At 50.1% G+C, this 26973-nt stretch overlaps 12 protein-coding genes across 12 annotated transcripts; 6 read left to right on the top strand and 6 right to left on the bottom strand.

Moving 5' to 3' along the window:
• Positions 1-917: 917 nt before the first annotated feature.
• ASPGLDRAFT_34406 (uncharacterized protein) lies at positions 918-1657 on the bottom strand (the record flags this gene model as incomplete). Its single annotated transcript, XM_022544428.1, has 3 exons — positions 918-1017; positions 1078-1341; positions 1575-1657. 3 exons carry the CDS (start codon positions 1655-1657, stop codon positions 918-920), a joined length of 447 nt encoding a protein of 148 aa, XP_022402325.1.
• A 404-nt stretch (positions 1658-2061) lies between these two features.
• On the top strand, positions 2062-2929 carry bbp (putative zinc knuckle transcription factor/splicing factor MSL5/ZFM1; the record flags this gene model as incomplete). Its single annotated transcript, XM_022540387.1, has 3 exons — positions 2062-2218; positions 2272-2485; positions 2551-2929. 3 exons carry the CDS (start codon positions 2062-2064, stop codon positions 2927-2929), a joined length of 750 nt encoding a protein of 249 aa, XP_022402324.1.
• ASPGLDRAFT_1375310 (uncharacterized protein) lies at positions 2854-4127 on the top strand. Its single transcript, XM_022541538.1, has one exon. It carries the CDS (start codon positions 3021-3023, stop codon positions 3723-3725), a length of 705 nt encoding a protein of 234 aa, XP_022402323.1. The 5' UTR covers positions 2854-3020; the 3' UTR covers positions 3726-4127.
• A 523-nt stretch (positions 4128-4650) lies between these two features.
• On the top strand, positions 4651-6869 carry ASPGLDRAFT_123162 (anion exchange family protein; the record flags this gene model as incomplete). The annotated part of the gene is made up of 5 exons (XM_022540378.1): positions 4651-5006; positions 5061-5209; positions 5273-5360; positions 5410-5906; positions 5956-6869. The coding sequence occupies 5 exons, from the start codon at positions 4651-4653 to the stop codon at positions 6867-6869; spliced, it is 2004 nt and encodes a 667-aa protein (XP_022402322.1).
• A 904-nt stretch (positions 6870-7773) lies between these two features.
• ASPGLDRAFT_24639 (uncharacterized protein) lies at positions 7774-8457 on the bottom strand (the record flags this gene model as incomplete). The annotated part of the gene is made up of 1 exon (XM_022543405.1): positions 7774-8457. The coding sequence occupies one exon, from the start codon at positions 8455-8457 to the stop codon at positions 7774-7776; it is 684 nt and encodes a 227-aa protein (XP_022402321.1).
• A 1217-nt stretch (positions 8458-9674) lies between these two features.
• Positions 9675-11385, top strand: dbp8 (ATP-dependent RNA helicase DBP8; the record flags this gene model as incomplete). The annotated part of the gene is made up of 2 exons (XM_022548914.1): positions 9675-10267; positions 10320-11385. 2 exons carry the CDS (start codon positions 9675-9677, stop codon positions 11383-11385), a joined length of 1659 nt encoding a protein of 552 aa, XP_022402320.1.
• Positions 11323-13015, bottom strand: ASPGLDRAFT_56993 (uncharacterized protein; the record flags this gene model as incomplete). The annotated part of the gene is made up of 3 exons (XM_022548225.1): positions 11323-12372; positions 12446-12631; positions 12704-13015. 3 exons carry the CDS (start codon positions 13013-13015, stop codon positions 11791-11793), a joined length of 1080 nt encoding a protein of 359 aa, XP_022402319.1. The 3' UTR covers positions 11323-11790.
• A 1523-nt stretch (positions 13016-14538) lies between these two features.
• ASPGLDRAFT_24636 (putative glutaminase) lies at positions 14539-17265 on the top strand (the record flags this gene model as incomplete). Its single annotated transcript, XM_022543404.1, has 5 exons — positions 14539-14798; positions 14864-15278; positions 15334-16339; positions 16389-16519; positions 16570-17265. The coding sequence occupies 5 exons, from the start codon at positions 14539-14541 to the stop codon at positions 17263-17265; spliced, it is 2508 nt and encodes an 835-aa protein (XP_022402318.1).
• Positions 17266-17697: 432 nt separating this feature from the next.
• On the bottom strand, positions 17698-19371 carry stm1 (putative telomere and ribosome associated protein Stm1). Its single transcript, XM_022541526.1, has 6 exons — positions 19258-19371; positions 18989-19007; positions 18766-18866; positions 18684-18705; positions 18484-18628; positions 17698-18428 (listed from the first exon to the last, which is right to left on the bottom strand). Exons 1-6 carry the CDS (start codon positions 19276-19278, stop codon positions 17870-17872), a joined length of 867 nt encoding a protein of 288 aa, XP_022402317.1. The 5' UTR covers positions 19279-19371; the 3' UTR covers positions 17698-17869.
• Positions 19372-20161: 790 nt separating this feature from the next.
• On the bottom strand, positions 20162-22311 carry ASPGLDRAFT_1373007 (bZIP transcription factor). The gene is made up of 4 exons (XM_022541518.1): positions 21700-22311; positions 21225-21441; positions 20654-21169; positions 20162-20600 (listed from the first exon to the last, which is right to left on the bottom strand). Exons 1-4 carry the CDS (start codon positions 21889-21891, stop codon positions 20305-20307), a joined length of 1221 nt encoding a protein of 406 aa, XP_022402316.1. The 5' UTR covers positions 21892-22311; the 3' UTR covers positions 20162-20304.
• Positions 22312-23653: 1342 nt separating this feature from the next.
• Positions 23654-25602, top strand: pex19 (putative peroxisomal membrane protein receptor Pex19). The gene is made up of 3 exons (XM_022550110.1): positions 23654-24010; positions 24066-24943; positions 25001-25602. Exons 1-3 carry the CDS (start codon positions 23815-23817, stop codon positions 25106-25108), a joined length of 1182 nt encoding a protein of 393 aa, XP_022402315.1. The 5' UTR covers positions 23654-23814; the 3' UTR covers positions 25109-25602.
• On the bottom strand, positions 25209-26484 carry ASPGLDRAFT_1373063 (uncharacterized protein). Its single transcript, XM_022541520.1, has 3 exons — positions 26300-26484; positions 25581-26239; positions 25209-25523 (listed from the first exon to the last, which is right to left on the bottom strand). Exons 2-3 carry the CDS (start codon positions 26152-26154, stop codon positions 25309-25311), a joined length of 789 nt encoding a protein of 262 aa, XP_022402314.1. The 5' UTR covers positions 26155-26239; positions 26300-26484; the 3' UTR covers positions 25209-25308.
• Between the last annotated feature and the right edge of the window lie 489 nt (positions 26485-26973).

Genomic DNA, 26973 nt, shown 5'->3' with positions numbered 1-26973 from the left:
AATGTGTGCATCAGGTATTAAAGGCTGCAGAGACCAATATGTCCACTTGAAGCCATTCAAAACTTCTCACCACAACTTCAGACATTTGTGGCTACTCGTGCTATTTCGATCTTTGGCTCGCACTTATGGCTTGCTTTGGTACATCTCTTTATGACTTGCTACCACTCTGGGTGAAGCGTCTTACTACTACACGTGACTCAGATTGGCCCTATACAAGCTCCTCACGCAATGCTTCCCCGCCGGAAGAAGGAAACCGCTCACCTGCGTCACATCAAAGCCCTGTAAATTCAGGGTATGTGCCTGAAATTATCATGCTTCCTGATCCGCCTCCCGCCCATCGGACCTCAGCCGTTCATAGAGGGGTTGATGATGGATATCAAGAATATGAACCACCATTCCACCGAACACAGCCATTGAATCCTCCCATCATCTTTCCCAAGCATGCTGCTGATCGACCAATGGATGGTTCGTCTCAATGCCTACTGCTTTGTGGTCTACTATACTGATTAAACCATTCAAGTCGCCGGCTACTGGTGATGGCGGCCAGTTGGCAGAAGAGGAGCAGTTGGACCCAAAGCCATCCACATTGAAATGTCATCTCCATCATTGACAGTAGCACGCACACAAACTCCACCATGTCTTTGATGTACATTGTCACTTTCAGCTGGCGTCCAAGGAGAAGCCTTTTCTCTTTTGTGATGATTGCCAGTACCTGCGAATAATGAGCCCAAACCCAAGCTCAAGTCCATCGGGCATCAGCCGCTTACATCCAGGATTTTAATGATGGTGTCCTTGCTGAGTCCATGCCTGACTTCTGCTTTGTATACCAGATGCCACCACTTCCAGAACATGTCCAGGGAGCTCTTGTACTTCATTCCCACTGTCTGACGGCCATTTTTCCCCTGCCGCTGATTGCATCACCAGGAGAAGAGGGCCTTGAGGAAACAGACCATCTCCTCCAAGTCAGAAAACCAGTGAAAATGTTTGATGGGGTCATAATTTCCATTGTAGCAGAATCTAGAGAGATAGACTATCTGTCAGCGCCAGCATGGAGGTAATGAAGCGACTGTTTCTCACTGATCCCAGTATTTCTGTGTCTTGTCCAACTTATCCTGGGTCCGTGGACTGTAGCGTTTCTGATGGAGCTGCGAGACATTGAGACATTCAGCCTCTTGGAGGTAGTACTCTGCGGGAAGCTCCTGTCCCTCCTCATCATCCAGGATCAAGTCATCATCAGAATCATCATTTGGGTCATCACCACTGTCTGGCTCAGATTCACTGTCTATGGAGTCATCAGTAGTGTTGTCTGAGAAGATGTCTGGCAGGTCAGTGCTCTTGTTGCTATCATCATCAGATACAATCAGTCAGCAGTGCCGCATGGCAGGCAGAGATTTGTGAGCGCAAAGGAATATAGAATGGGAAATGAATCAAGCAGGATGATAGATGGGGAGTCTCTCCAGCTGTGTTGGAGAGGGCAGGGAATGATGAGCAGATGGGTGTAAGTCACTGGAGAGTGAAGGAAGGATGTGGGAGAGCGCCATGGTCACTGGAGAATTTATAGAATCAAAGGGAACAGAATGATTGTGAGGGGAGCCAAAAACGGCTCCCTCAGGGAGACGAGGTGTTGTAGAGCAACAAAGGAGCCCTGCATCAGCATCATGGATGGATCGCGGGTTAGCGTCAGGGCCGGGCGCCCAGGCACCAGCGACGGCCAACCGGGAGGGGACGTGGTGGTAGAGGCGAGCGGCCGTGGGATTAATTACACGTGACGCCAAGCCCGTCGACTGTTATCACGACTCGTAAAACGGCGTCAAAGGTAGCCGTTTCTGGCCCCCTGCTAACTGTATCATCATTAAATGGAGTATAAATTGTGTTTTCATATTCAAGACAAGAATAAGTACAAATTTGAGAAGTTTGGCGTTAGTTAGTTAGTTAACTAGTTATGACGCTTAGTCAGATCACGTGTAACTTGCCACATGCTCCATTTTCTCCGCGAGTAACCAGCTGAAGTCCTTGACTACCAACATCACTTTGTATTCTTTCGCGTCAAAGAACGACAAAATGGCCTGGCGCAACCAAGGAATCACTGGTTCTAACAACATCCCCCTAGGCCCCCGTCGTCGTTTTGGCGATGACGGTCAGGAGGATGACAGTCGCACCGCGACGCCCGCGTCCATCGGGGATACCAGCTTCAAGCGAGGCAGGAGCCCTGTTCGAGGTATGTCTTCCATATTCTCTTATTCGCAACGTGAAAATACTAACCCTGTCTAGCGGAACCATCTATGGACGGCGTGAAGAAGCGCAAGAAGCGTAACCGTTGGGGTGATGCCCAGGAGAACAAGGCGGCCGGTCTCATGGGTCTTCCGACCATGATTATGGCCAACTTCACCAACGAACAGTTGGAGGCTTATACTCTGCATCTGCGGATTGAGGAAATCAGTCAGAAGCTGAGGATTAACGATGTCGTGCCGGCAGATGGTGATAGGTGAGTTTCCCCTTATATTGTCAGAAACTGTCTCAGCGCGAATAACTAACACTATGACTATGCAGATCGCCCTCGCCTCCTCCCCAATACGATAACTTCGGAAGACGTGTAAACACTAGGGAATACCGTTACCGCAAGCGTCTCGAAGATGAGCGCCACAAACTGGTCGACAAGGCCATGAAGTCTATTCCTAACTACCATCCGCCATCTGACTACAGACGTCCTACTAAGACCCAGGAGAAGGTCTATGTACCTGTGAATGACTATCCAGAGATTAACTTCAGTATGATAACTAACCCTCTAACTCCTAACCTGCTGCATCATTATGTCTTATTTGCTCTTGCTCGAGTCGAGCCCATGAGGATAATGCTCTCCTCCATACATGGCTCGTTTCTTGCTAACCCTTTTGCTTGCTTTTTTTGCTTTCTTGCTCCACTGATATGACAATACTCGATACTAACACTAGCCTCTCTTTTTTCTTTGCTACTTTAAAGTTGGCTTACTTATAGGACCTCGTGGTAACACGCTGAAGAAAATGGAGACCGAATCTCTTGCCAAGATTGCTATTCGTGGCAAAGGCTCCGTCAAGGAAGGAAAGGGTCGATCTGACGCCGCTCACGCTAGCAACCAGGAAGAAGATCTTCACTGCTTGATTATGGCAGACACTGAAGAAAAGGTCAACAAGGCCAAGAAGTTGATTCACAACGTTATCGAGACGGTCCGTTCTCCTCTTTCTCCGGAAGCACGTCGGATTTTGCTAACGATATACGGCAAACAGGCTGCCTCTATTCCTGAGGGTCAGAACGAGCTCAAGCGGAACCAGCTTCGAGAGCTCGCCGCTCTTAACGGTACTCTTCGTGACGATGAGAACCAGGCTTGCCAGAACTGTAGGTTTCCTTTATCGTCTTATCTTATTCGAACAGTGCTAACGTCGCAGGTGGTCAAATCGGTCATCGTAAATATGACTGCCCTGAGCAGCGCAACTTCACCGCCAACATTATCTGTCGTGTCTGTGGTAACGCTGGTCACATGGCTCGTGACTGTCCTGACCGCCAAAGAGGCAGCGACTGGCGCAACAACGGCATCAGCCGCGGTGGTCCTAGAGCTATTGGTGCTGGTGATGCCGTCGACCGGGAGATGGAGCAACTCATGCACGAACTCTCCGGTGGCGCCCCTGGTGAAGAGGCGCCTCGCCGTATTGAAGCCGGTCCTGGCGAAGGCTATGATGACCATGACATGAAGCCCTGGCAACAGCATGATCCTCCAAGCGATGTCGCACCTTGGCAACAGAGAGGCCGTGACAACCGCTCGCGCGACGACTATGGTTCTCGGGACTACGGCAGCCAAGGCCAAGCCCCATGGGCCGGACAGAGCCGTGGAGGCGACTATGGCTACGGTGCTCCTGGTGGTGGTTACGGTGCTCCCGGAGTTGCTCCCTGGCAGCAGCAAGCCCCTCCCCCGCCGCCTCCTACAGGCCCGTCTGGGTACGGATATGGTGGATACCCGGGTTTCGCTCCTGGCATGGCCGCTCCCGGTGCTCCGGGAATGGGTGTTCCTCCCCCTCCGCCTGGTATGCCTTCGATGTATGGCACTCCTCCGCCGCCACCTCCGCCCGCGGACGGTCCCCCGCCTCCGGTGAGTTTCTATGCCCAAGCTGTGCCCAAGTTTGGAATCATAAATCACTAACGTTGTAACAGCCTCCTTCCGATCAGCCCCCGCCGCCTCCCCCGCCTGCGTAAACGCATAGCTTCGCTGATTTGCTTTGTTGCTGTGTTGAAATGGACTGGAATCGGGGTTAATGGACGTCCGTCGGAAAATTTGATATTTGAATTGCTGTCGTTACCGTATACTGTAATCAATTGACACTATGATATCGGTTTAGTATTTTAGTATTTTGACTAGTAAAAGTCCAATCTGTACGGAGTAGAGTTGTAGCAGACATTTTAGCTTTGACATGTGGTTCGGATAATCCAGTTTTGATGCCTCAGGCTATCATGTGCCTCAGGCCGTGATTTCGATGCTCACCTCAATTTTACACCAGGATATCGTTTTTGCTGTCCACGTTGTTGCTGTTCGAGTCGCATCCGTGCGGATTGTATTATAATATTATTTCTTATAATTCTCTCTAATTTCTTAATCTTCCAACGTTATCCTATACTGCAACCATGCAGGATCCTGCAGCGTCACCATCCCCGGGGCACCTATCTGCGCCTCAAGGGAGCTTCCACACTCCATCGCAAGAACCAGCAGAGCCCCATTCGCGAAAACCATGGCAATCTTCGCGTCCCCAGTCTTCCCGGACGGGAAGGCCCCAGTCGCAGCAGCAGTCGCATCCCCATGTCGAGACACTGGCAGCAGACGCAACAAATTCTTCCATAAAGCAGCCCAAATGGTGGAAAGTCCACCTATTCCGTGGAATGATTAAAGATATCAAGCGGCGCGCACCGTACTACTGGAGTGATTGGATTGATGCATGGGATTATCGCGTCGTTCCGGCGACGGTTTATATGTTTTTTGCTAAGTGCGCTTCCCTTTCACCACCGGGGTCAGGATATGATTGTTAACGCAAATGTAGTATATTGCCCGCTCTGGCATTCTCCTTGGATATGTTTGAGAAGACGAATCAGAGTTATGGGGTGAATGAGGTGTTGTTGGCGAGTGTGTTGGGTGCGGTTGTGTTTTCGCTTGCTGCGGCGCAGCCGTTGGTTATTGTTGGTGTTACTGGTATGTTCCCTTTCTTTTGGTTGCTTGGGATTTAGAGAGGCACGGGCTAACTGGGAGTGCTAGGTCCGATTACGGTGTTCAACTACACGGTTTATGACATTATCGCGCCGCGCGGGACGCCTTATTTGGCGTTTATGTGTTGGATTGGGATGTACGTGAACTCCTACCCTCTCATAGAGAGATGCTGACTTCTGTCACAGATGGTCATTGATCATGCACTGGATACTCGCCATCACCAACGCCTGCAATGCCCTGACCTACGTGACCCGCTTCTCCTGCGACATCTTCGGCTTCTACGTAGCATGCATCTACCTTCAAAAAGGCATCCAGGTCCTAACTCGCCAATGGGGTGCAGTAGGTGAGACTTCAGCCTACCTAAGCATCATGGTCGCCCTCTTAGTCCTAATTAGCGGCTGGATCTGCGGCGAGCTCGGAAGTAGCGGTTTATTCCAGCGCTATGTGCGCAAGTTCTTGGAGGATTATGGGACGCCGTTAACGATTGTGTTCTTCACTGGTTTTGTGCATATTGGGCACATGAGGGATGTTAATGTTGCCACGCTGCCGACTGGGAAGGCGTTCTATCCTACGATGGAACGGGGGTGGTTGGTGAGGTTTTGGGATATTGATGTTGGTGATGTGTTTTTGGCGATCCCGTTTGCAGTGTTGTTGACGATTCTCTTCTACTTTGATCATAATGGTAAGCCCAATCCCTCAGAGAAAGGTAGTATAATATGCTAACTGGATAGTGTCATCGCTCATGGCCCAAGGAACAGAATTCCCCCTCCGCAAACCAGCCGGCTTCCACTGGGACTTCTGGCTTCTCGGTCTCACCACCTTTGTCGCAGGCCTTCTGGGCCTCCCCTTCCCAAACGGCCTCATCCCACAAGCACCATTCCACACAGCCTCCCTCTGTGTCACCCGCGACGTAGCCGACGAAGACGACACGAACAAAGGCAAAGCTGTTCGCATCACGGACCACGTCGTCGAGCAGCGCGTCAGCAATTTCGCCCAGGGCCTGCTGACAGTAGGCACGATGACCGGTCCGCTCTTGATCGTCCTGCACTTGATTCCGCAAGGCGTTATGGCGGGTCTTTTCTTCATCATGGGCGTTCAGGCGCTGCAGGGCAACGGGATTACGCAGAAATTGATTTTCCTAGCGCAAGACCGTAACCTGACACCAACCTCGAACCCATTAAAGCGTCTCGAGCGCCCTCTCGCCATTTGGGTCTTTGTGATTCTGGAATTAATCGGTTTCGGTGGTACCTTCGCCATCACGCAGACAATCGCCGCCATCGGCTTCCCAGTCATAATCCTCTTCCTCATCCCCGTCCGCGCATTCCTGTTTCCACTATGGTTCACGCCCGAAGAACTATCCACCCTCGACGCACCAACTGCTAGCCCCTTCACCATGGAAAGCGTCGGTGGAACGCACGGCGTGGATGAATCTGTGGATCCCGAGTCCAGTAATGGTCAGGGTCAGTCGAAAGCACCCTCTGGCGAAGCAGCCATGATTCGCCGGGATCGCAGCTCGTCGGGGTCGGCGGTAGGGGATGATTTGGAGAGGGGGGATGCGTATGAGATGCAGCCGCAGTCGCGGGCTTCGGTGAGGACTAGGCGGAGTACGGCGAGTGGGATGGAGGTTCAGCCGTCTAATTATTGATACACCGAGTTGTAGTTTGTCTTCATAATAACTGCGTGAAGTGCTGTTGTTAGTAGTTACTAGTTACATAACCATCCGCCATCTTCATGAAGGAGGGGGCTTTAAGATGATATGGGCTTATTGGTGGATTGGTTCACCATTATAATTTCAACGTGTATTTGCCAACCACTAATGTACAATGTGTTATGACAAAACAATTCGAGTCTATTAGATTACCTCCCTCCTCTGGGGTCGTCAACAGCACTCTCAGCCAGAGCTCAACGCAAGACGATTGATTCATATCACACCGGAGTACAACATTGCAATCCTTCGGCATGACATGAGATGTCAAACCAGCCGAACACAGCAGTTTTCCCTTTCACCTTTCACTTGGGATGAAACCGTCTTCCCGTTGAATATTTGCATTGAGGATTCTGACATCCCGAGAATTCTCTCGAAACTGCATTGGACGTCGGGGCTAGGAAGATAATATTAGCGTCAGGCACGATTCCTCAGAGACGAGGGGGTGAACGTACAGCAACATTTCTCCATTAGTTGTTTTCGTGTAAAATATAGCACAATATAGTCACTCTATTGTTCAATGTGAATGAGTAAATAGTATCACCCACCTTCCTCGAATCTTTCTATGTGTCCGTGGATATTGCTTCGCCACTTTTTCCCTCGTTTTACAACACATTCAAGGGCGTGTCTGCCATTTTCCGTCAACGGGAAAGTATAAAGCGCGATAGAATTCCTTCTGGTACTGGTCTTCGAGGGATGCGTTGGTCCTTGCTCCGATCGAGGTGTGGGGAGGATCCGAAAGGTAATGAAATCTAAATCATAGGCTTTATAGTAAGCCATAAAGTGGACTCACCACTAGTATATATATCACTTAGGAAGATGTGGAGCCCATTGCTATAGGCATTTAACCATCCGCTTTTCCAAATGCGTTGGAGTGTCTTTTAGTCGGAACCCATTTCTTTGCAACGTCTAAGAATTCCCGGAATGGTTGGAGATTCCCAAGAATAGGGTGCCATAAAGTAGTCGAGGGCCCCAGGATGTCTCTTGCACTAATTGACAATTTAGGGCTCGTTGGCATCGACCGTTCCTCCGACAGATGTTTCAGTGATGCCGGGATACGCCACAAGGCGTCATAGTTCGCCTTGTAACCATGCAGTGTCCGTTGCCAAAATTTCCCATTATACGCGAGGTCGGTAGACACCGGGTTTGACCAGTCAAAGGGATCGTTTTCTGGTAAGCATAGCCGATGCATCTCTGTAATGTCAGTCATCATTTGGCTGTATGCTCGAAAAGTGGTTAAAGAGCCAGCAAGCAAGTTCTTCTTCGAATTCAACATTCGTGCTGTCGGTGGATTTTTGGAAGACAATTGCTTCATCTTGCGGTAGCAGTAGACTGGGCGAGTTGGGGTTAGGGCATATGCCGTATGATCGGTTCCGGAATGCATGGGCAATAGAAAATGCACTTTGCTTGCGACAATTTCTCCGAAGAGATCCAGTCGGAGGCTATCGTCCCAGTAAGATTCTTGGACCTCGTCAAACAATAGCCATGCACATCTGCTCGGCCATCTCGAACCCTGGACTCCAGGCATTGACTTCAAATGTCGATCTCAACCGCTAACATCCTGGCCACGGTCAGCAATAAAATCATTTTCCCATCTTTGTCCACAACGAAAGTCCCGGAGTCATTTCGTTTTGAGAACGGTTTACCTCTCAACCCGGCAAGAGAGTGTTCGCGCGTCACCTTCGTGACGAGCTCACCTTTGGTGTTCATAGGCTGCCCTCGGCTTTTTGTACGATCCTTGCGTGTATTCTGTTGTCCGGCCTGTTTTTAACAGTCTCACAATTGTTGGGATTGCCGGTAGAAACCGGAATTATTTATTCGAAAAGATGAGAAAAGTCCGTAGGGGTACTATAGGGGTTGACCTAAGTCGCAAGATTAGATGGTATTCGGAACGGACATGGGACGTAAGTGCAAACCAGGGTACCTTTTCAGAGGGTTCAATTTCAGCTCAAACGGCTCGATAGAGAACGAAGCTACCATATAGCTGCATGGCGTGGGCAGTTTTCGTCTGAAGATGATATAGCATTATAAGTCAAACATTGCGCAATTTCATCCGACACGTACCATGTACGCCTGAACGATTAGCATCGCTACGAAAGAGGAAGTGGAAAAGATGAGGAAATTCGCTGGGGGAACTTAGTGCTATGTGCGGGTCTATCTACGTTCAGTGAAGCACCTGGCTACATGTCTCTCATGGCAGACTATCTAATAGCAGCAGCAGTGACTATTCTACATGTAAGCTTTCATTCACCAGTGCTATAGGTGGTGCAGACAAATGGAAGATGTCAGGTTATGATGACTATCAATTCGGATATCGATGCATTACACCATGCATTCATCACGGGATCTCCGCTCCAATCTGGAAAAATTAAGAGAAATCTTGGGTCCCTTAGTCTTCGCCAGCATTAAACTGAAACGATTCAAATTCCAGCAGTCCTTTGCATTGTCCGTTCGAGATTCTGAGTGCGTAATTTGCCGGGACATCGTACATGATGGCTTGGGCGCCAAATCAATTCATCCGGGCTGCTTGTATTAATATGTCGCTTCCACACTGCTGTGAATCCTTTTATGGGTAACTAGGGGGAAATAAAGGGAAGAAGAGTGTAGCTTTTCTTGAGGTAATGAGGGTTGGTCGACCTATAGTTATCACGTGACTCACCGCCACCGCGGTCAACTTTTTTCTGCCGAAATATTTGGAAGATTTTCAACATCGATATCAAAGATTCGCAAACAAAGGCACACACAATGGCGCCTTCGAGTCCTGCGGAGTCTATTTCGGACGATTCCCGTGAGTTCTCTGGATCAGACTCATCTGACCAGGAAGAAAAGGGAGGAGTGGAAATACAGACAAGAGCGCCGAAACGCAGACGCCTTTCTGAATCCGACAACAGCGACAATGACAGCGAAAGTGAAAGCGACAACGACAAAGTCGACGAGGTAGAAGACGACGGCGATGACGAACCTGCCCCGGCCCCGGCCCCCCTCCCAACCATTTCCCGTATCAGAAAGAAAGACGACAAACCAGCGCCGGCACCGCAAGACGACAAGTCTAACCCCGAGTTTATCCGCGACGCAATCGAGATCGGACTTCAGGATGCAGAGTCCTCGTTCAAATCGATGAATGTTGTGCCGTGGCTGATTGGTTCGTTGACGACGATGGCTGTGCGCAAGCCGACGGCGATTCAGAAGGCTTGTATCCCGGAGATTCTGAACGGGAGAGACTGCATTGGGGGAAGTCGTACGGGATCGGGAAAGACGATTGCGTTTGCGGTACCGATGTTGCAAAAATGGGCGGAGGATCCGTTTGGTATTTACGGGTTGATTTTGACGCCTACGAGGTATGTCTCTATCACTACCAATGTGGCCATGTGGGAGTGCTGACGATAGTAGAGAACTTGCGTTGCAGATTTATGAGCAGGTGAAAGCGATTTCGGCACCGCAGAGTATGAAGCCAATCTTGATTACTGGAGGAACGGATATGCGACCTCAGGCACTGGCATTGGCGCAGAGACCGCATGTGGTTATCGCGACGCCGGGTCGATTGGCGGATCACATCAACACATCCGGAAAAGAAACAATCGCAGGGTTGAACCGTGTGCGCATGGTGGTTCTCGACGAAGCAGACCGACTCCTCACCAGCGGACCGGGCAGCATGCTCCCAGACGTGGAAACCTGCCTCTCCGTCCTCCCGCCCTCCAGCGAGCGCCAAACCCTCCTCTTCACAGCAACGCTAACCCCCGAAGTGCGCGCTCTACAATCCATGCCCCGCCCATCCAACTCTCCCAAACCCCCACCCTTCATGACCGAAATTTCCCCCGAAACAAAAGGCTCCATCCCACCAACCCTCCACCAATCCTATCTCCAAGTCCCCATGACCCACCGCGAAGCCTTCCTCCACGTCCTCCTCTCCACAGAATCCAACCTCTCAAAACCAACCATCATCTTCTGCAACCGCACTGCCACCGCTGACCTCCTCGAACGAACCCTCCGCCGTCTCGCCCACCGCGTTACCTCCCTCCACTCCCTCCTCCCGCAATCCGAGCGCTCAGCCAACTTAGCCCGCTTCCGCGCCTCTGCGGCCCGCATCCTCGTCGCGACGGACGTCGCTTCGCGTGGTCTGGATATCCCCTCCGTCGAGCTAGTCGTTAACCTCGACGTGCCCCGGAACCCAGACGACTACGTGCACCGTGTTGGTCGTACGGCGCGTGCGGGGCGAAAGGGTGAGGCCGTTACGCTCGTGGGGCAGAGAGATGTAGCGCTTATACTTGCGATTGAGGAGCGCGTGGGGAGACAGATGGTGGAGTATGCTGAGGAAGGGGTTAATGTTGAGTCTAGGGTTGTTAGGACTAGTGTGTTGAAGGAGGTTGGGGTCGCGAAGCGTGAGGCTGCGGGTGAGATTGAGGAGGGGAGAGATGTGCTGGGGAGGAAGAGGAATAAGTTGAAGAAGGTGAGGTAATGTACCTGCATGGAGTAGGAGTACTTGCAGGTGATGTGTATATTGCTGTTGCTATTGTACATTTAGGTGTGATCTTATTGGTCAGTTTATAGATCTATTCAAATCGATTCGATTTATTCGATGCACAAAATTGTAACCATCTATACTCCTGACTCCTATAATATACAGTTCCCACTGATTATAGTATCATCCACCATGGCTCCTGCTAAGCATTGTACAAACAAAACTCGAGCCAGTATGTATGCAAGATAAATATATATGCACTCAGTCAACGCAACGCTTTTTTCTGTCTTTCCCACTTTACTTCTGTGTCAATAACAATACCAATAACAAGGGTATATGCAATAATCCTCCCAATCAAAAAAAAAAAAAACCTGAAGAGACATGGGGCATGAAACAATTATATCAAGCCGAATGCTCGCGCCTTTCAGCAGTATTCATGAGCTTGAGCAGTCCGTCCACGGCATCTCCTTGTTGGGATGGCGTTCTTGTGACATCTTCGGTGTCGTGGTTATCTCTGTCCCCCTCGTGCTGGTCGGTTCTGTCGCGCGAGATACTAGCGGGCGGGCTACTCAACTGCATTGGTGACCCTGGTGCGCCCGAGCGATCATATTGGTATGTCTGTTGAGTTGGGGTCTTCATTGGATCATTGGTTGTATTGTTTGTGGATAGGGGAGGAGAGGATAAACCCGCGTTGTCATCTTTGTTGTTGTTTGATGTGGGGGCTTCTTCGACGCGTGCTTTCAGTTCTGGAGCGGGTTGGAGGGATCGCGGGGTAGTTTCTTCTGCTTCGGGTTCTGGAAGAGGTGATGCAGCGGCGGTAACGTTTGATGTAGTTCTTGGTAGAGTACGGGTTTGTTGGGGTGTTTTGGTTAATCGAAGGTATTTGCGACTGTGAGCTTCTAGCTCTGACAACCGGCGGTCGAATTGGTGATCTCTGACGTGGCGCATGGCGCTTTGGATTCTGGTACGAAGAAGGGTTGCTTTCTATATCGCGTGTCGCGTCAGTCAATTGCACTTCATATGTTCATTATGAGGTTGAAGGTGGGAGTATCCGTACCTCTTGGATAAACACCTTGCGCGTCTCTGGGTCCTCTGGAATTGTTCGCGTCGGGTTATTCGACACGTCCGTTGAAGGGACATCCTGTCGGGATTCAATTGGCGATGTTTGCTTTTGTTCCTGTGGTCTAGACGTATACATCGCGTCCCGGGGTTCAGGTTCAGATTCCGTTTCCTTCTGGTTTAACTATCACCACCACGAAACAAGATCAGCTGCCAATTCTTCCTCCTTTTAAACTTCTTTTCATCTGAGTCTCACCCTAGCAGCATCAACCCCAGTAGACCGCGTCTCTTCCTCTTCCCGAACAACATGCAAACTGCCTTTGTTTACCGGAACCGGATCAACCTGGTCGATGGTGCGTTTCTGGCCCGCAAGACCAAAGGATGGCGACGGGAGGAGCTTCTTCGGTGACGAGGGGTATCTCTGGTCAAAGAGAGGGCGTTTGACGGGCGATGTAGCTGCGTCGATAATCCGATTGCGCGCAGGCGACAGATACGCGTTGGCGGGTTTCTCGCCGAGCACTCGCCGGCCGTCTTTGACGGGGCTGGGGTGGAATTGGACCGGATTCATTTCTTTTTTTTTTTTTTTTCTTCTTCTAGTAAGTATATACAAGAGAGGGAGAATTGGACGTTCAATTGGCGCGTCGAGGTGTAGTGGTTGGACGGGAAAGTGGAGGGAGGACGGAAAGGCGAGACTGGTTCTTATAGTACTAAACCCGGCGGGAAAGGATTGGGGAAAGACTATGCAAATAACGCCAACCACCGGGTCAATTGTAAATAAAAAGATTTCAGGTGGGAAGTGGGCAATTGAGTGAAGGAATTGGTTTGGAAAATAAAAAACAGAGCAAGGAACGGGCCGCGTTTGGAGCTGGCGACGGAGCTGGACGTGTTGGTGAGACCGTCGCGTGCGCCTCTCGCGTTTATGACGCCGGGCGACGTTAATTACTCTGTACGGGTATTACCCACGCGTCGATGGCACCTCGAATAAATTTCATAGTCGTTCATAATTGATGTTTCTTTTATGAAGTATTTTCGGTCTGGTACTTCGATCAAGCATGTCAGATACTACAAGTGACAAAGCGTCGCGCAGCACGAATTAGGGTTGGGCTTATTCAAGCACAGAATCTTCTTTGTCGCCTTGATCTACCGGATCAACTGTTGTATAGTCTCTCATTGCAGATTGATATTTTCTTGTCCATATTATCTTATTATCTATAAGCCTTTTGGCATATCTTTCATGACCCCGCTATCACATAATTCTGATAAGCTATCTAAGGGGATATATATACATGTCGGAGACTCTCAACCCCGACAAATAGTGGTGTTAGACACGAGAACAGTTGCCTTTGCAACAATACGGCGCTTTCCTTGTCAATGGATCTATTATTTGTTTGGGCCCAAATGGCATGAGCCCTTGAGAAGTCTGGAATAGCTTCGACCAGTAGGTCTACGGTTGCATTTGGTCAAAAGTCTAAACCCAATACGAATATTGAGCCTCGTCGAACAACAGCCATGTGCAATCGCTGACCTTCTGACCGCGGACTCCAATATCAGAATCGTTTATAAGCATGTTACACATGTCTACCCAGGTGCCATTTTATGAGGATCAATTGTCTCGGTTGGCCGCGGTCACAGTATAACCCACTGGAGTAACATACGTGATGACCCGAGCATCAAGTGCCATATAGTTTGATGGTCGACAATTTAATTCCAGAGTGAGCTGAATACTGAAGGTGAGCTTAATTAAATCAATCACAGAGAAGAAAAGAAACCGATGAAAAGGGTATTATAAGCTGATACTAGCTAGAATGATGGTCTCTGGAAAAAGAGAATGCTAGCGAATAGACCAAAAAGGAAAGCATACCTCGGCATGATGCTTTCGTCATTGTTATTGGTTCATTCTCATCACCGCCCACATAAGCTGGGGTAAATATGGCATAACGGGGCGGTGAGACTCGAGATATGGTCTCGAATCGACTCGCATCGCAGCTGTCAAGTCTCTGTCCATCTCCCATCGACTAGAAACGCTATATATAATCCAAATCTATCTTACTATATATTTCTATTTTGACTGCTTCAGGTCGTACAACGCATATGCGTCCATCCCTTGCGGTGCTGGCCACCGCTGTCGTGCAGGCCGCGGTTGGCACAGCGTCTACTCTTACACCTCCAGTCCTGCCATTGACCGTGCGAAATCCCTATCTGAGCACTTGGTTGGGAAGCGCGCGTGATGCGCCTTGGTCGTCATGGCCCATGTTCTACACTGGCGAGGAGGTTGGCCTCTCTGTGATGGCCCAGATCCCTGGCACGGGCTCTGTATACCCGCTCGTTGGCAAACCTCATGAATCCCTCGGGTATGATTTAGTTGACGACCGACATGAATAAACAGGCGGAAACTGATACTATATTGCTCATTCAGGTCGAAAGTCGAGTACCCTACTTATCTCGGTGCCAAATATGATGCTTCTACGACCAATTTCACCTATCTCCTGGATGCCTCGACCTCGTCGGCTGCTGCTCCGCTCGAGATCACGGTTTCGTTCCTGTCTCCCATCACCCCGACATCAACGCTGCGACAGTCTATTCCCGCATCATACGTGACGGTTTATGTCGATGGCGATATCAATGTCAACATCTACATGGACCTAAACGGTCGCTGGGTGAGCGGAGATCAAGGGAGTCCCATCTCCTGGGAGTATGACGTCATTGGTCTTGAGCACAGCAAGCAGAAGCAGGCGTTGCAGCGATGGCAGATTCGGCGACAGAATGAACTCTTGCTTTCTGAAATAGGCGATCGCGCGGAATGGGGCACCCTTCACATTACTGGACCTGCTGTTCGTGTTTCCCCTGTACTTGTTTTGATACAGTCCGAAATTGACCATTTCGCAGGATGTCCAATACCAGTCGGGTGATGCTGCCAACGTAAGACAAGCTTTCGCAGGAACGGGTGCCATCAAGAACTCGAATGATGGCGAGTTCCGTCCTATTGGGGATCGCGAGCCTGTGTTTGCTTTCTCCAAGTCTTTCGTCTCCAAGCAGCAAAGAGGCAAGATCAGTGACAGTGTGACTTTTACCATTGCCCTCATTCAAGACCCTGTCGTTCAGTATGCCTCTGCTCGTGGTATTACTCTGATGCGACCACTTTGGCAATCGTGGTTCTCAAGTGTCGAGGCGCTGCTTCAATTCCACTACTATGACTTCGACAACGCTGCGACTTTGGCGTCCGACTACTCCAACCAACTGGCCAAGGATGCCTATCTTTCTGGCGCAGAGGACTACGTTGACATTGTCGCTCTATCGGCCAGGCAGGTTATGGGTGCTACACAATTCTCCGGTACCCCGGAGGACCCTATTCTGTTCTTGAAAGAGATCTCCTCCAACGGAAACTTCCAGACCATCGACGTCATTTTCCCAGCGTTTCCGTTCTTCATGTATACCAACCCTCGGTGGTTGGCATATCTCCTGGAGCCTTTGATCGAGCACATGCTGAGCGGACAGTATCCCAACAAGTACACCATGCACGATCTGGGAACCCATTTCCCCAATGCTACGGGTCATCCAGACGGAAACGATGAGTACATGCCGGTGGAGGAGTGTGGCAATATCCTCATCATGGGATTGGCCCTGGTGAACTCCCTCCGTTATGATAACGACGCGGCCGCTTCCTCGGTGTGGTCTACCCAGGGAATGTCGCCAAAGGTGTCAGACGACAATGCTGGCTATTTCCCTCTGGACACTCTCCAGACACTCTCTGGCATTGGTCAACAGGATGGCAAATGGGGCGGTGGTACACAGGGCGAGCTTCTGGCCAAGAAATGGGTGCAGCGCAGCTATCGGCTCTGGAACCAGTGGACCGGATACCTGGTTGAGTTCTCCTTGGAGCCTGCTAACCAACGTAAGATCCAAGTTCCTTGTGACGAAAGCATGTTGCTGATTGATTACAGTGTCCACCGACGATTTCGCTGGGTGGCTTGCACTGCAGACGAATCTGGCCCTCAAGGGAATCATTGGTATCAATGCCATGAGTAAGCTGGCTGAAGTGGTTGGAGAACACAAGGATGTGTCATATTACAAGGTATGCGGCCCAGTAACTTTTCTTGTCGATCCTGTACTAACTTGGCGAAGAACATCTCCGACACCTACATCGCGAAATGGGAGGAGCTTGGCATGTCTCGCGATGGATCCCACGCGAAGCTTTCTTACGATTGGTTCGGCTCCTGGACAACCATTTACAACTTGTATGCCGATGCGCAGCTTTGCTTCCACCTCGACGGCACCAGCCTCTCTCCTAAGGGCTCTTCCTATGAGCACCAGAAACAAGAGCCCCTTGGTGACGCGCCAGGCAAGAACAAGGTAGGCTTCGTCCCTCGACACATCTACCAGAGACAGTCTCTCTGGTACCACAACGTGCGCCAAAAGTACGGTCTCCCCTTGGACAGCCGCCACCTATACACCAAGACAGACTGGGAATTCTTCGCCATGGCCGTCGCCCGCCGTGACGTTCGCAGCGAGATCCTCGAGTCTGTGGCCACCTGGATCAATGAAACCGTTACCGATCGCCCGTTTACGGATCTGCATGAAACCGAAGGCGACGGTAATTTCCCCGGCCCCAACTTCTTCGCACGACCCGTGATCGGCGGCCACTTTGCGTTCTTAGCTCTTGAGCGCGCATGTGGTGGTCGCGCCATGGAGGGATTGTCATTCCTTGACGACGAGCCAGCTGAGGCGAAGGAATGGACTGCTGCTGCGGTCAAGGCAGCTGAGGAGTTTGCTACTACGCACTACCGTTTTGATTATGGGTCTGCGGATGAAGAGCTGTGATGTATACCTGTTTGGGTTAGTTCCCACGGACCTATATATAGGATCGACGCTCTTTTTGGTTTGCTTTGGATATGTTGAATTATGGTTTGATTCACGCTTGGCTATATGTTGAGTAACACGTTCATGGTTACTCATGATAACCTGGCTTGCAATACATTACGATCTCGTTTGTTATACAACGTGGATGTCTTCCGTAGATTGAACTTGGTCACACGAAGTAGCCCTACAATTAGACTAGGTTCTCGAACCATTGCGACGTAGCAATCGAGTACCCGTAAGAACCAGAGAATCTGAAGCTACGATTGCCTTTATCCAGTATTCTCGACGTTGCTCGTTTCCTATTCAAATCGTACAAATTACAAGTAAAGGAAGTAAGAAACGGAAAACAGTGAAAAAAGAAAAGAAATTTTTTTTTTATCCAGATCGTATCTCAAGCTTCAAGTCAATTTAAACTTCTGATATGATATGATAAGAGAGGCTTTGATGATAATCAAGATCCCATCATCATCAATCTTGCATGCTTTTTTTGTGTGTTATCCGTTTTTTGACCACATGCCCATTTGGTAAACCATAGCAATTGCCTTTTCGATCAGAGGGGGCTAATTTAAGCACCAAGGCTGGGGAAGTTCTTCTCGTCAACGGTAACGGGGGTGGGACCGGTGGTGCGCTCGCCGCCGCCGCGAGGACCGTTACCACGGCCACCACGGCCGGTGCCACGGCCGCCACGGCCACCACGGCCACGGGGACCGCCACGCTCGCCGGAGCTGCGGGGAGCCTCGACAAAGCGCAGGTCAACGTCGAGGTAGTTCTTCTCCTTGCGCTGCTTGGGGCCCTTGTTGCTCTTGTCGTCCTTGCCCTTGATGTACTCCTCTTCTTCTTCGCCACGCTTGATCTCCTTGGCCTGGGCCCACTTGCCGTCGGGCTTGGTGCCCTCGTTGGCGGCGCGGACGGGCTTGGCGCTCAGGTCACCAGCGGCAGCCTTCTCGGCCAGGTAGTCGGCGAAGGACTTGGCCTTGTCGGCGGGATCCTCGGACTCCTCGGCGGCGGGAGTCTGGGGCTCGTTCTCGTCGGTCTGGGCGATCTTCTGGCCGGCCTTCTCGTCGTCGAGTTCCTTGTCGCCGGTCTCGCCACCCCAGCCCTGGTTGATCTGCTTGCGGGAGTCGCTAGAGAATCGTTAGTTCCGCCTGTAATTGGCCTTGTATATGCGTAGTCTCTTACGTCACACCGCTGCGGTTCTGACGGTCGTTGCGAGAGCGTCCACCACGGTCACCACGGGCGTTGAATCCACGTCTCTCAGGGTTGTTGCCCTCGTCAACGGGACGGTCGACATTGTTGCGGCGGCCAGCGTTACGGTCACGGTAAGCTAGCCCAAGCATGTTAGCCTTCCCGAATCCTGAGCTATGATATCATGCACATACCGGCTTCGTTGCCCTGGGAGCGCTGACCACGGCGGCCAGTGTTCTCACGGGGCTGCTGCTGCTGCTGCTGCTGCGCGGGGGCCTCCTTGGGAGCGTCACGCTTGCCCACGCGCGGTGCGGGCTTGTCTAGAGCCTTTGTGGGAGGCTCGGGGGCTCTGTTGGGGTCGAGTTCAGGGTCATTGCCTGTAAAATCGCGTCGCAAATAGGTTAGAGATGTAGAACTAAAAATCGCGGTGCGCTTTTGTTTGCTTCGAGGTATCGAAAAACACGCGAAAATGACTAGGATAGGGAAGGGTCGGAAATACCAAGAAGCTCGTAGACGTTCTGTTAAAAGCAGGTTAACTGTTAGCTTGGATCTTGTCACTTTGATTGAAACGCAATAATCGAGGTCGAATCAATTCCCATTGCTGATTTTTTCTTCTTTTTTTCAAATCCAAACCGGCTCTCTTTTCCACAGCTCTGCACCTCCAAATACAGCAAGAAGCCTGGAAATCACAGCTCACAGGCTATACCCATCGAAACATGTCTTTCTCACACACAAAAACTCGCAAAAATCAAGAAAAAAACCGCATACCTTGGACCGGATCTCCGCCATGACGCCTGGATATTAACTGCCTTCCGGGGGAAGGAAGGCTCTCCGTTATCGCGACAATTCGGGTATAGAGAAAACGGGGGGAGCGAGGATGAGAGGGAGGGGAGACCCTTGGGCTGAACAGCTATATCCTCCTCTCAAAAAGAGATGTCAATGAATAAGTTATTGTAATAGGGTGAAGAGTGGGCTTCTAACAGAGAAAGAGAGGGGGTAACTGGCGGGCGGCGGCGGGCGGCGGGCATTGTGGTTGTAACTGTCCGAATCGGGTAAGGTGCGGATTGGCTAAGCGAAAGAGCAGGAGGGGGGGGATGCTGATTGGTGGATTGGGGTTAGGGCTTAGGGTATTGGCGTCACTTGGAGCTGCGTATGGCATCATCGATGTTACTTTCTATGTATTCCAGTGTACGAAGTATATGGATTGTTATAATTGAGAATAAACATCTAATAGAGAATTGGTATTATTGTATCAGCCATTGACTCAATCTTTGCTGTCGCTGCTGAACTGGCTGTACTCTGTATGCCGGTGACATCGCCCGATGCGGGGTTGCCATGCGGCAGCCAGTGCCGATGATGAGCATAACAATGGCGATGACGATGTTGAATGCGGAACATACGAGTACGGTGAAATCATGATTAAGACATGCAAATGTAATTCAATTCAATTCAAGTCGAGGTCGAGGTCGAGATCGAGGTATTATACGGATATAGAAGTACAGAGTAAACATTCGGAGCTGCCGGTATGAATAACATCCATGCCTCACGTGTCATATGCCAGCGTACATAAATTTGCTTTTTTGATTATTGAACACTCTTTTTGCTCTTTTCAGCTGTTCGGGTAATGTCCGACAATGTCTGCCAAAAAGATTTTAAAAACAAATGGTATCAATATCCTCTCAAACGCCGGGGTAATGCTAAATAAAGACAAACATTTAAGCTCTTCCGATTCCAAGTCGGAAGAGAACTTTTTGATGAAGATGGAATACATGACAAGAAGTTGTAACAACATAGGAAAAGAAAGAAAGCTAGCTTTTAGTGACGGGCGTGGGTTTGTTCGTAGCTAAAAGGTGTCTGGAAGTGCATACTCGCACTCAACCCAAACGGGTCTGTGTCCAGCATCGGTTCGTAATTCCCCAACATCTGGTTGGCATTCCCATATGCACCGTTGGAGGTTTCGGACTGTGGTGTGAAAGTTGAGAGGGCATGGGATCCAACAGCGTGAGATCCAGGTGCACCGGACGAAGCATTGAACCCAGGCACGTATGACGACGGATCTACCGAGTCTTGATCCTCGTCGACGAGATCTGCTTGGGCATCGTATTCTTGTTCTGCAGATTATTAGGAAACAGTTCTAGAAGCAATGATCAACGGGAAAGCATACCTAGTTGGTCATAATGTTTCTGGAATGGCGAGGGATAATATGCAGCTGACGGAACTCGAGCAGTCCGTGACCCCGGCAGTGCCTTGGGGTCGTTCTCAGATTGCTGCATTCCCATGGGAGGGGACGCTTGATTGAGATTCCTCGATTGCGGAAGCAACTGGGGTCGTCCCTGTTGCTGTTGCTGCTGGACCTGGGCGTCCATCCCGACGGGAGACATGGCACCCTGGAAGCCAAAACCAGGCGACTTGGTGTGCGATGGCGATGAAACGTGGGATGGCGGTGTGGCCTGGAACTGAGGCGATGGCATGCCGTATGCACCGTCGCGATGCTGTGAGAGACCAAAAGGCTCTGTCGACTTGGGAGCGATCCCAGCCTGGGGATGCCTCTGGACTGAGTTCCGGTTTACCGCAGCCCGCTCAAGCGTCGTTGGCGGCTTGGGGGCCATGACAGGTTTCGGCTGAGGGGGGCCGCCGGGTGTCCCTGTCTTCAACCGCAGCTCAGCCTGGACATCGATGCCTGTGACATTTATTAGTGACAATCAGGGTGGAGAGTGGGATTCAATGTGACTTACCCTTCTCGAGCAAGATCCTTTCCAGCAGGGAGTTCTTATACCGCAGCATAAGACACTCATCGGCTGCAGTGCGGTGATTCTGCTGGAGAGTCTGCAAGCTATCTTCATTACGCTTGATGGTAGACTCGAGTTGGCGTATATACTCAGTGCGACGTTCACGGAAAGCCGCCTGCGCCTGTCGGTTGCGTTGCTTACGCTCCTCGGAGGTTGCATAGATCTAGATAAGATAAGCAAAGGAACATTAAAAAAAAAAAAAAAAAAGAAAAAAAAGAAAAAGAGGTGGCGAGGGACGAAAAGGTAAGGTGAGATAAGGAGGGTGTGTGAGTAATAGAATCCGAAAATGATATCTATAACTGTTGAATAATGGAAAAAACAAACTGAACAGTGGAGTGCGGGGCCCCGGATTCGAAGTCGCATAGAAAACAGATAGAAGAAACAAAGTGAACAGAAGAATATAAAAAAAGATCTTACATACAGGTTTGCGGCCTCCCTTTCGCTTCTGCGTCTGGGCAACATCCTGTGTCAAGGCCTCTACCTCTACCTCAGGTGTCGAGACGGACGGACTGACCGAACCCTCCAGGATGGGCTCTGACTTGGTGGCCACGGACTCCATGGCTGGATCATTATTGTTCAGCGTGGAATTAGAGGCCTCGACCATAGAGACCATTGGCTTGGTCTTTCTTTTCCCCCCTTAATTTTGCCGTTCTTATTTTCTTGGTTTTATATTGAAGAAAGAACAGGTGTGTTCATCCACGAACCCGGAATGTTAGAATGAAGCCAGGATTCCAGAATCGTGGGGGATCCCTGTAGGGGGATCACTCAAGACAAGTTGAGAAAAGAAAAAAACAATCAAAAAAAGAGACTCAAACAACGAGCCTCAGTGAGCCTCAAAAGCCTCAACTGAATGTATAATTAATTCACGAAGGAGTCCAAAGGGCGCCAAACGCAGTAAACGCGCGGCTGGGCGGTAAATTGGGACGTGCGAAGGTAGCAGCGACAGCGAAGACCAGACGACGGCGTGACATAAAGAAAATTGGCGATAAAAAAGGACGATTGTGAACGACTGGGGAAGAGTAAGGGAGAAAGAGGGAGGAGAAGGAAGAAGTGAGGTAAAAAGATTGCCTAAAGGAAAACGAGAAAGAAATAGTCAGAACTAAATTTTTTTATGGCGGAAAAAAAAAAAAAAAAAAAAAAAAAAAAAAGTACCTTGCCCGAGATCTGACTGTGGGAACTCTTCCTTGGCCTCTGGTTCTTCTCTTATTGACACTGGAAAAAAAGGCCAAGAAATGACAATACTATTTTCTTTTTGATTTTCATTTGCCTCTCTGAATTCCTTGGTCTTTTGCCTTCTTTTGCCTTCTTTTCTCTCTTCTGTGTGTTTTCAAGACTTCTAAGCAGATGACACTTTGCCTCTCCGGCACTCGCGGTCCACCGCCATCAGGTCAGACCAGACCCAGCGGACCGGCGGATGGACATCGGCCGTGGACCGTGTGGGAGGCTCCAGGATGCGTTAACCTCTTACTCCGTACACAGTACAGTAGACAGTTTGCCGATATGATTGGAGATTGGCTGGTTGCGAATTGACCTCAGCATGAATCTGAGGGGGACGTGTTATTTGTCCAGAGAAAATGGGATGATCTCTCAGTTTCAGGAACTGTATTACAATACCTGTCTCTGTTCTCTACAAGTATTCTGTACCTTCTATATTCTTCCTTCTTCCCTCTTACTACTTGTATTTTGTACGATGCCTGATCATGCCACTCTTCCTACTCTCACGACATCTCCAAAGTACAAGTACTTGTACATTCCGATACCGCATCGTCTCAATTACTCCATCGGGGCACGGCGGGGTCGGCACCTTAGCCAGCCAGCCAGGGGTAGGCCACTCCGGACCAATACACCGTACAATACCCGTATTTGGCCCTCACGGCAAAGATCGGCCACCCAGCTCACATGACAGGACAATCCCTACGCAGGCTGTCCCGGTGTCTGTACAGAGTCATAGTCGACGCCAATATTAATGCCGAGACTCGATGAATCCTAGAACATTCAATAGTTGACATGCAAAGAAGATCGACCCGCGGAGAAGGGCGAGTGACCATGACCATGGCAGCTGGCAAGAGAGGGAGGCGGCTGACATCACGCTGTCCGGCTTTCGAGACGTGGCCGGCGCGGTTTCGTGGGGGAGTTGGTCAGGTGATGCGGTTTGGGATGTATGGAGTAAGGGTCATCCCGGTTGCGCATTTTGGTACTTGTAGTTGTATTCAATTGTACTCGAGAGTACCTTTGTATACGTGGGCCCTACTTTTATTCAAAATGCATCATGTCTACGGAGTACATGTTCACTCTTTATATGTATTAGTATAAGTGCTGATAACGATAACACGGCAAACTGACTGAGGCCAGCTAACCGCGGTCGTCGTCGGTTCCCCGCCAAATAAAATGCCACTGCGACTTCACATGCACCGTTTATCCGCGCGGTCAAATTCTCTCCTCACTGCCCAACCGCTCAATACGGTGTACTCCGTACTTGACTAAGTCTCCGTTACCACTTAACGCCTGAAATCCCGCATTCCATCTCGCAGTCAAAATGGACCAGTCAACATCAACGTCCATCCAGCCAGAAAAGCCGCATGATGCAACCTCCGCCGCTCCAAGTGAGGGGAAGCAACCCCAGCCGACGCCGCCGGTAAAGGTAGAACAAGCAGCGCAAAAGGATGAAGAGGATGACGACGACGACGATGATGATGAAGATGATGAAGAATCGGACCTGGATGATCTCGATGGTAAGATTTACTAGGACAAGAACTATCTCGAAAAGAATTAACTAATATCATGAAGAGGTCCTCGACGACTTTTCCAACCCAGCCAATGCCAACAAACAAAAACAACCCGAAAATGCCCCTCCACAGCCAACCACCACCACAACCACCGAAAATGAACCTGGAAACGACGGCGAATTCGACGAACAAGCCTTCATGAAACAACTCGAACAAGACATGGCCAGCATGATGTCCCAGGCCCAGCAGGAATCCGGATCCTCCGATAACAAGGAATTCCAAGATACCGTCGAACAAGGCGCCGATGCGTTTGCGAAACAGTTGGAGGACAGTGGTGTGCCGCCGGGTGATTTCCTTAAGCAGCTTTTGGCGGAGGTTATGGCTGAAGAGGGTGGTGATAAAGATAAGAGTGGTGGTGCTGGGGGTGCTGGTAAAGGTGCCAGTAATTCAAGCGCAGATGCTAAAGCCAATAAAGCCAATGCCCAAGCTGCTGCTGCGGCTGCCGCAGCAGAGAAAAGCCCTGAATCCTTTAACGAGACCATTCAACGCACTATGAACCGCATGCAAGAGTCCGGCGAAAAAGCCACCGCCGCTGCCAGCGAAGACGATGATGTCCCCGACGAGGTTCTCCTTCAGCTCCTCAAGGCCCTTGAATCCACTTCCTCCGGTAACGAAGATGACATCCAGAAGATGTTCATGGGGTTCATGGAGAAGGTGTCGAGCAAGGACATCCTGTATGAACCGCTGAAGGAACTGGAGGGCAAGTTTGAGCCTTGGATTGCAGAGAAGAAGGGCAAGGGGGAGCTCAGCGACGAAGATGTCAAGCGATATCAGATGCAGACACAGATCGTTAAAGATGTGGTCGCGAAGTTCGAGGAGCCGGGGTATTCGGATGAGGATCCGAAGTGTAGGGAGTGGGTTTGGGAGAGGATGCAGGAGGTACGTTTTCTTGGTCTGTGCAGACAATATGGAGACAGTAATACTAACTTCTTGCAGATGCAAAACGCAGGAAATCCCCCTGACGAACTCATCCCCAATCCTCTTGCAGAGATGAGCGGCGCCGGTGGACAGGGAGCGGTACCCCCGGACTGTGTTCCGCAATAATTCTGCATTCTGAATTCTGCATTCTTGGGAGTATGATGCGACATCTGTCATATCGTGATCCATTAAATAACATTTCTTGGCATATCTGTACATATACATATACACCGGTCGATACCCTATTTACATGGCTTATTATCCTATCCAAATCCAATGTAACCAAGCCACCAACGCCGCTTATGCAATATCGTAGACCAGAGAGTTTATCCGCTTGACATGTCCATCCCCTGGTCTTGTAGGCTTGGCTCAGGGAGGTCCATGAAGATATCGTCATATTCCTCGTCGCTAAACGAGTTCGTCCCCCCGTTTAGCTGTTGTTGCTGCTGCTGCTCATGTTCCAACGAATGCAACAACTCCATATCCGCCATCTCCATCTCCTGCTCCTGCGACAAAAACTCATCCAACTGGGCAGTTTCATCTGTTCAAGTTAGCCTCTCCTCCATCTATCATCAAATACAGAGAAATGAAAACATACCCTCAGTTAACCCAACAACCCCCTCTGCATCACCATCACCATCCCCATCAATCCCAAACTCCCTCATAATCCTCTCCGCCCTCCTCCCCATCGACTCCCTCCACTGCCTCTCCTCCTTCACATCCTCCATAAGCACCAACTGCTCCCCGCGCGCCTCGAACCGCCCCGCATCGCGATCTTTTCTGATCCTGTTCAGGAAGAGATTGCGCCGTTGGGCGCGCGCGGCGGGAGAGGTCCCGGTTGTGCGGCGCGAGGTCGGGACTGAGGAGAAGGGGTTCGCGGTTTGGGTTGTGTAGCGGTGGGCGTAGGTTGATTGTTTTGTATCGGAGGCTGGGGGAGTGAGAGGGGTGGTTTGTTGGGTTTGGAATTGGAAGTGGGATTGGGGGGTTGGTGGTGGTGAGGACTGTTGGTGTTGTTGTGTGGCGAAGTTGAAGAATTGTGGTTGTGATGAAGACATCTTCCTATTTGAAGATGGTGATAACGGCGATGAACGCGCGGGAGTGTAATTGTGATAACGAGTTGTACACGGAGTAAACGGGAGTTGGGGTTGTGCTGATGGCTGCGTTGCGAACATGGTCGTGTCGTGTCGTGTTATGTCGTCTGTGTTCCGTAACTGCACGGTCCGCGTAGGTCGGTCAAGTAAAAGCAATAAACAACAGCTTTGATTGTAATCAGCAACAAGATCGCTCAGGAACAAGGAATAGTGTGGATAGACATACATATACTACTACTCCATAAAGAGAACCCCAGCCTCACAGATACCAAATGCCAAATGCCGATAATGATGTGGTTGGGAATGGAGAATCGGATTTCTGACACGACCCGAGACGCGGAGTCACGCGACGCGCCAGGCGGTTCTGGGAAGGTTACATTCCTCAGGCAATCTTATCTAGATCTTTCAATACTGGTGGTTTTTGCAGAGTTAAGATGAAATTCGAAGCGTTGTCCTACGGAGTAGGTATCCCTGTGGCGAATATTATGGGGCAGAGGGGATGGCCTAGATGTTACTCTGTACGATGGATCCATGTTCGGAATACTCTCGCGTGCTCTCCTCGCCAATCAAATATTGAACTCAATCAGAATTCGAACCTTGTATGTTAGAAAAATTGGAAATGTTGAATTGGGATCGACTTCGAACAACCAGTTTGTTGGTTACGTCTCCCGACACGTCAGTTCGGGATTAGGGTTGTTTCAGATCAGCGGCTACGCACTCTGGATGAACACTAAATGAGCGAGATGTGTATTTCCTGTCACTAATTAAATACAATAGATACATTAGAAGAGAATTTTACTTTTCTGACCCAACTTATAGAGCCAGTAGAAAGAAGAGAAATAAAAAAGTATAAGACAGAAAATACCATATTTGACAATTTCCCAGCGGAATCAAATACCA

Source organism: Aspergillus glaucus, assembly GCF_001890805.1.
Source record: "Aspergillus glaucus CBS 516.65 unplaced genomic scaffold ASPGLscaffold_7, whole genome shotgun sequence".
NCBI lineage: Eukaryota > Fungi > Ascomycota > Eurotiomycetes > Eurotiales > Aspergillaceae > Aspergillus > Aspergillus glaucus.
Note: the sequence above shows the minus strand (reverse complement) of the source record. Positions and strands in the feature narration are given on the sequence as shown.

Coding starts and splice junctions, on each gene's coding strand:
- ASPGLDRAFT_1375310 (XM_022541538.1), top strand. CDS start 3,021: ATGGAGACCGAATCTCTTGCCAAGATTGCTATTCGTGGCAAAGGCTCC.
- stm1 (XM_022541526.1), bottom strand. CDS start 19,278: ATGGCGGAGATCCGGTCCAAG. Junction 18,706..18,765: donor AGCGTGACGCTCCCAAGGAG/GCCCCCGCGCAG, acceptor CGCCGTGGTCAG/CGCTCCCAGGGCAACGAAGC. Junction 18,629..18,683: donor CTCCCAGGGCAACGAAGCCG/GTATGTGCATGA, acceptor TGCTTGGGCTAG/CTTACCGTGACCGTAACGCT.
- ASPGLDRAFT_1373007 (XM_022541518.1), bottom strand. CDS start 21,891: ATGGTCTCTATGGTCGAGGCCTCTAATTCCACGCTGAACAATAATGAT. Junction 21,170..21,224: donor AAGGATCTTGCTCGAGAAGG/GTAAGTCACATT, acceptor TAAATGTCACAG/GCATCGATGTCCAGGCTGAG. Junction 20,601..20,653: donor GAAACATTATGACCAACTAG/GTATGCTTTCCC, acceptor AATAATCTGCAG/AACAAGAATACGATGCCCAA.
- pex19 (XM_022550110.1), top strand. CDS start 23,815: ATGGACCAGTCAACATCAACGTCCATCCAGCCAGAAAAGCCGCATGAT. Junction 24,011..24,065: donor GGACCTGGATGATCTCGATG/GTAAGATTTACT, acceptor AATATCATGAAG/AGGTCCTCGACGACTTTTCC. Junction 24,944..25,000: donor TTTGGGAGAGGATGCAGGAG/GTACGTTTTCTT, acceptor AACTTCTTGCAG/ATGCAAAACGCAGGAAATCC.
- ASPGLDRAFT_1373063 (XM_022541520.1), bottom strand. CDS start 26,154: ATGTTCGCAACGCAGCCATCAGCACAACCCCAACTCCCGTTTACTCCG. Junction 25,524..25,580: donor GGTTGTTGGGTTAACTGAGG/GTATGTTTTCAT, acceptor TAACTTGAACAG/ATGAAACTGCCCAGTTGGAT.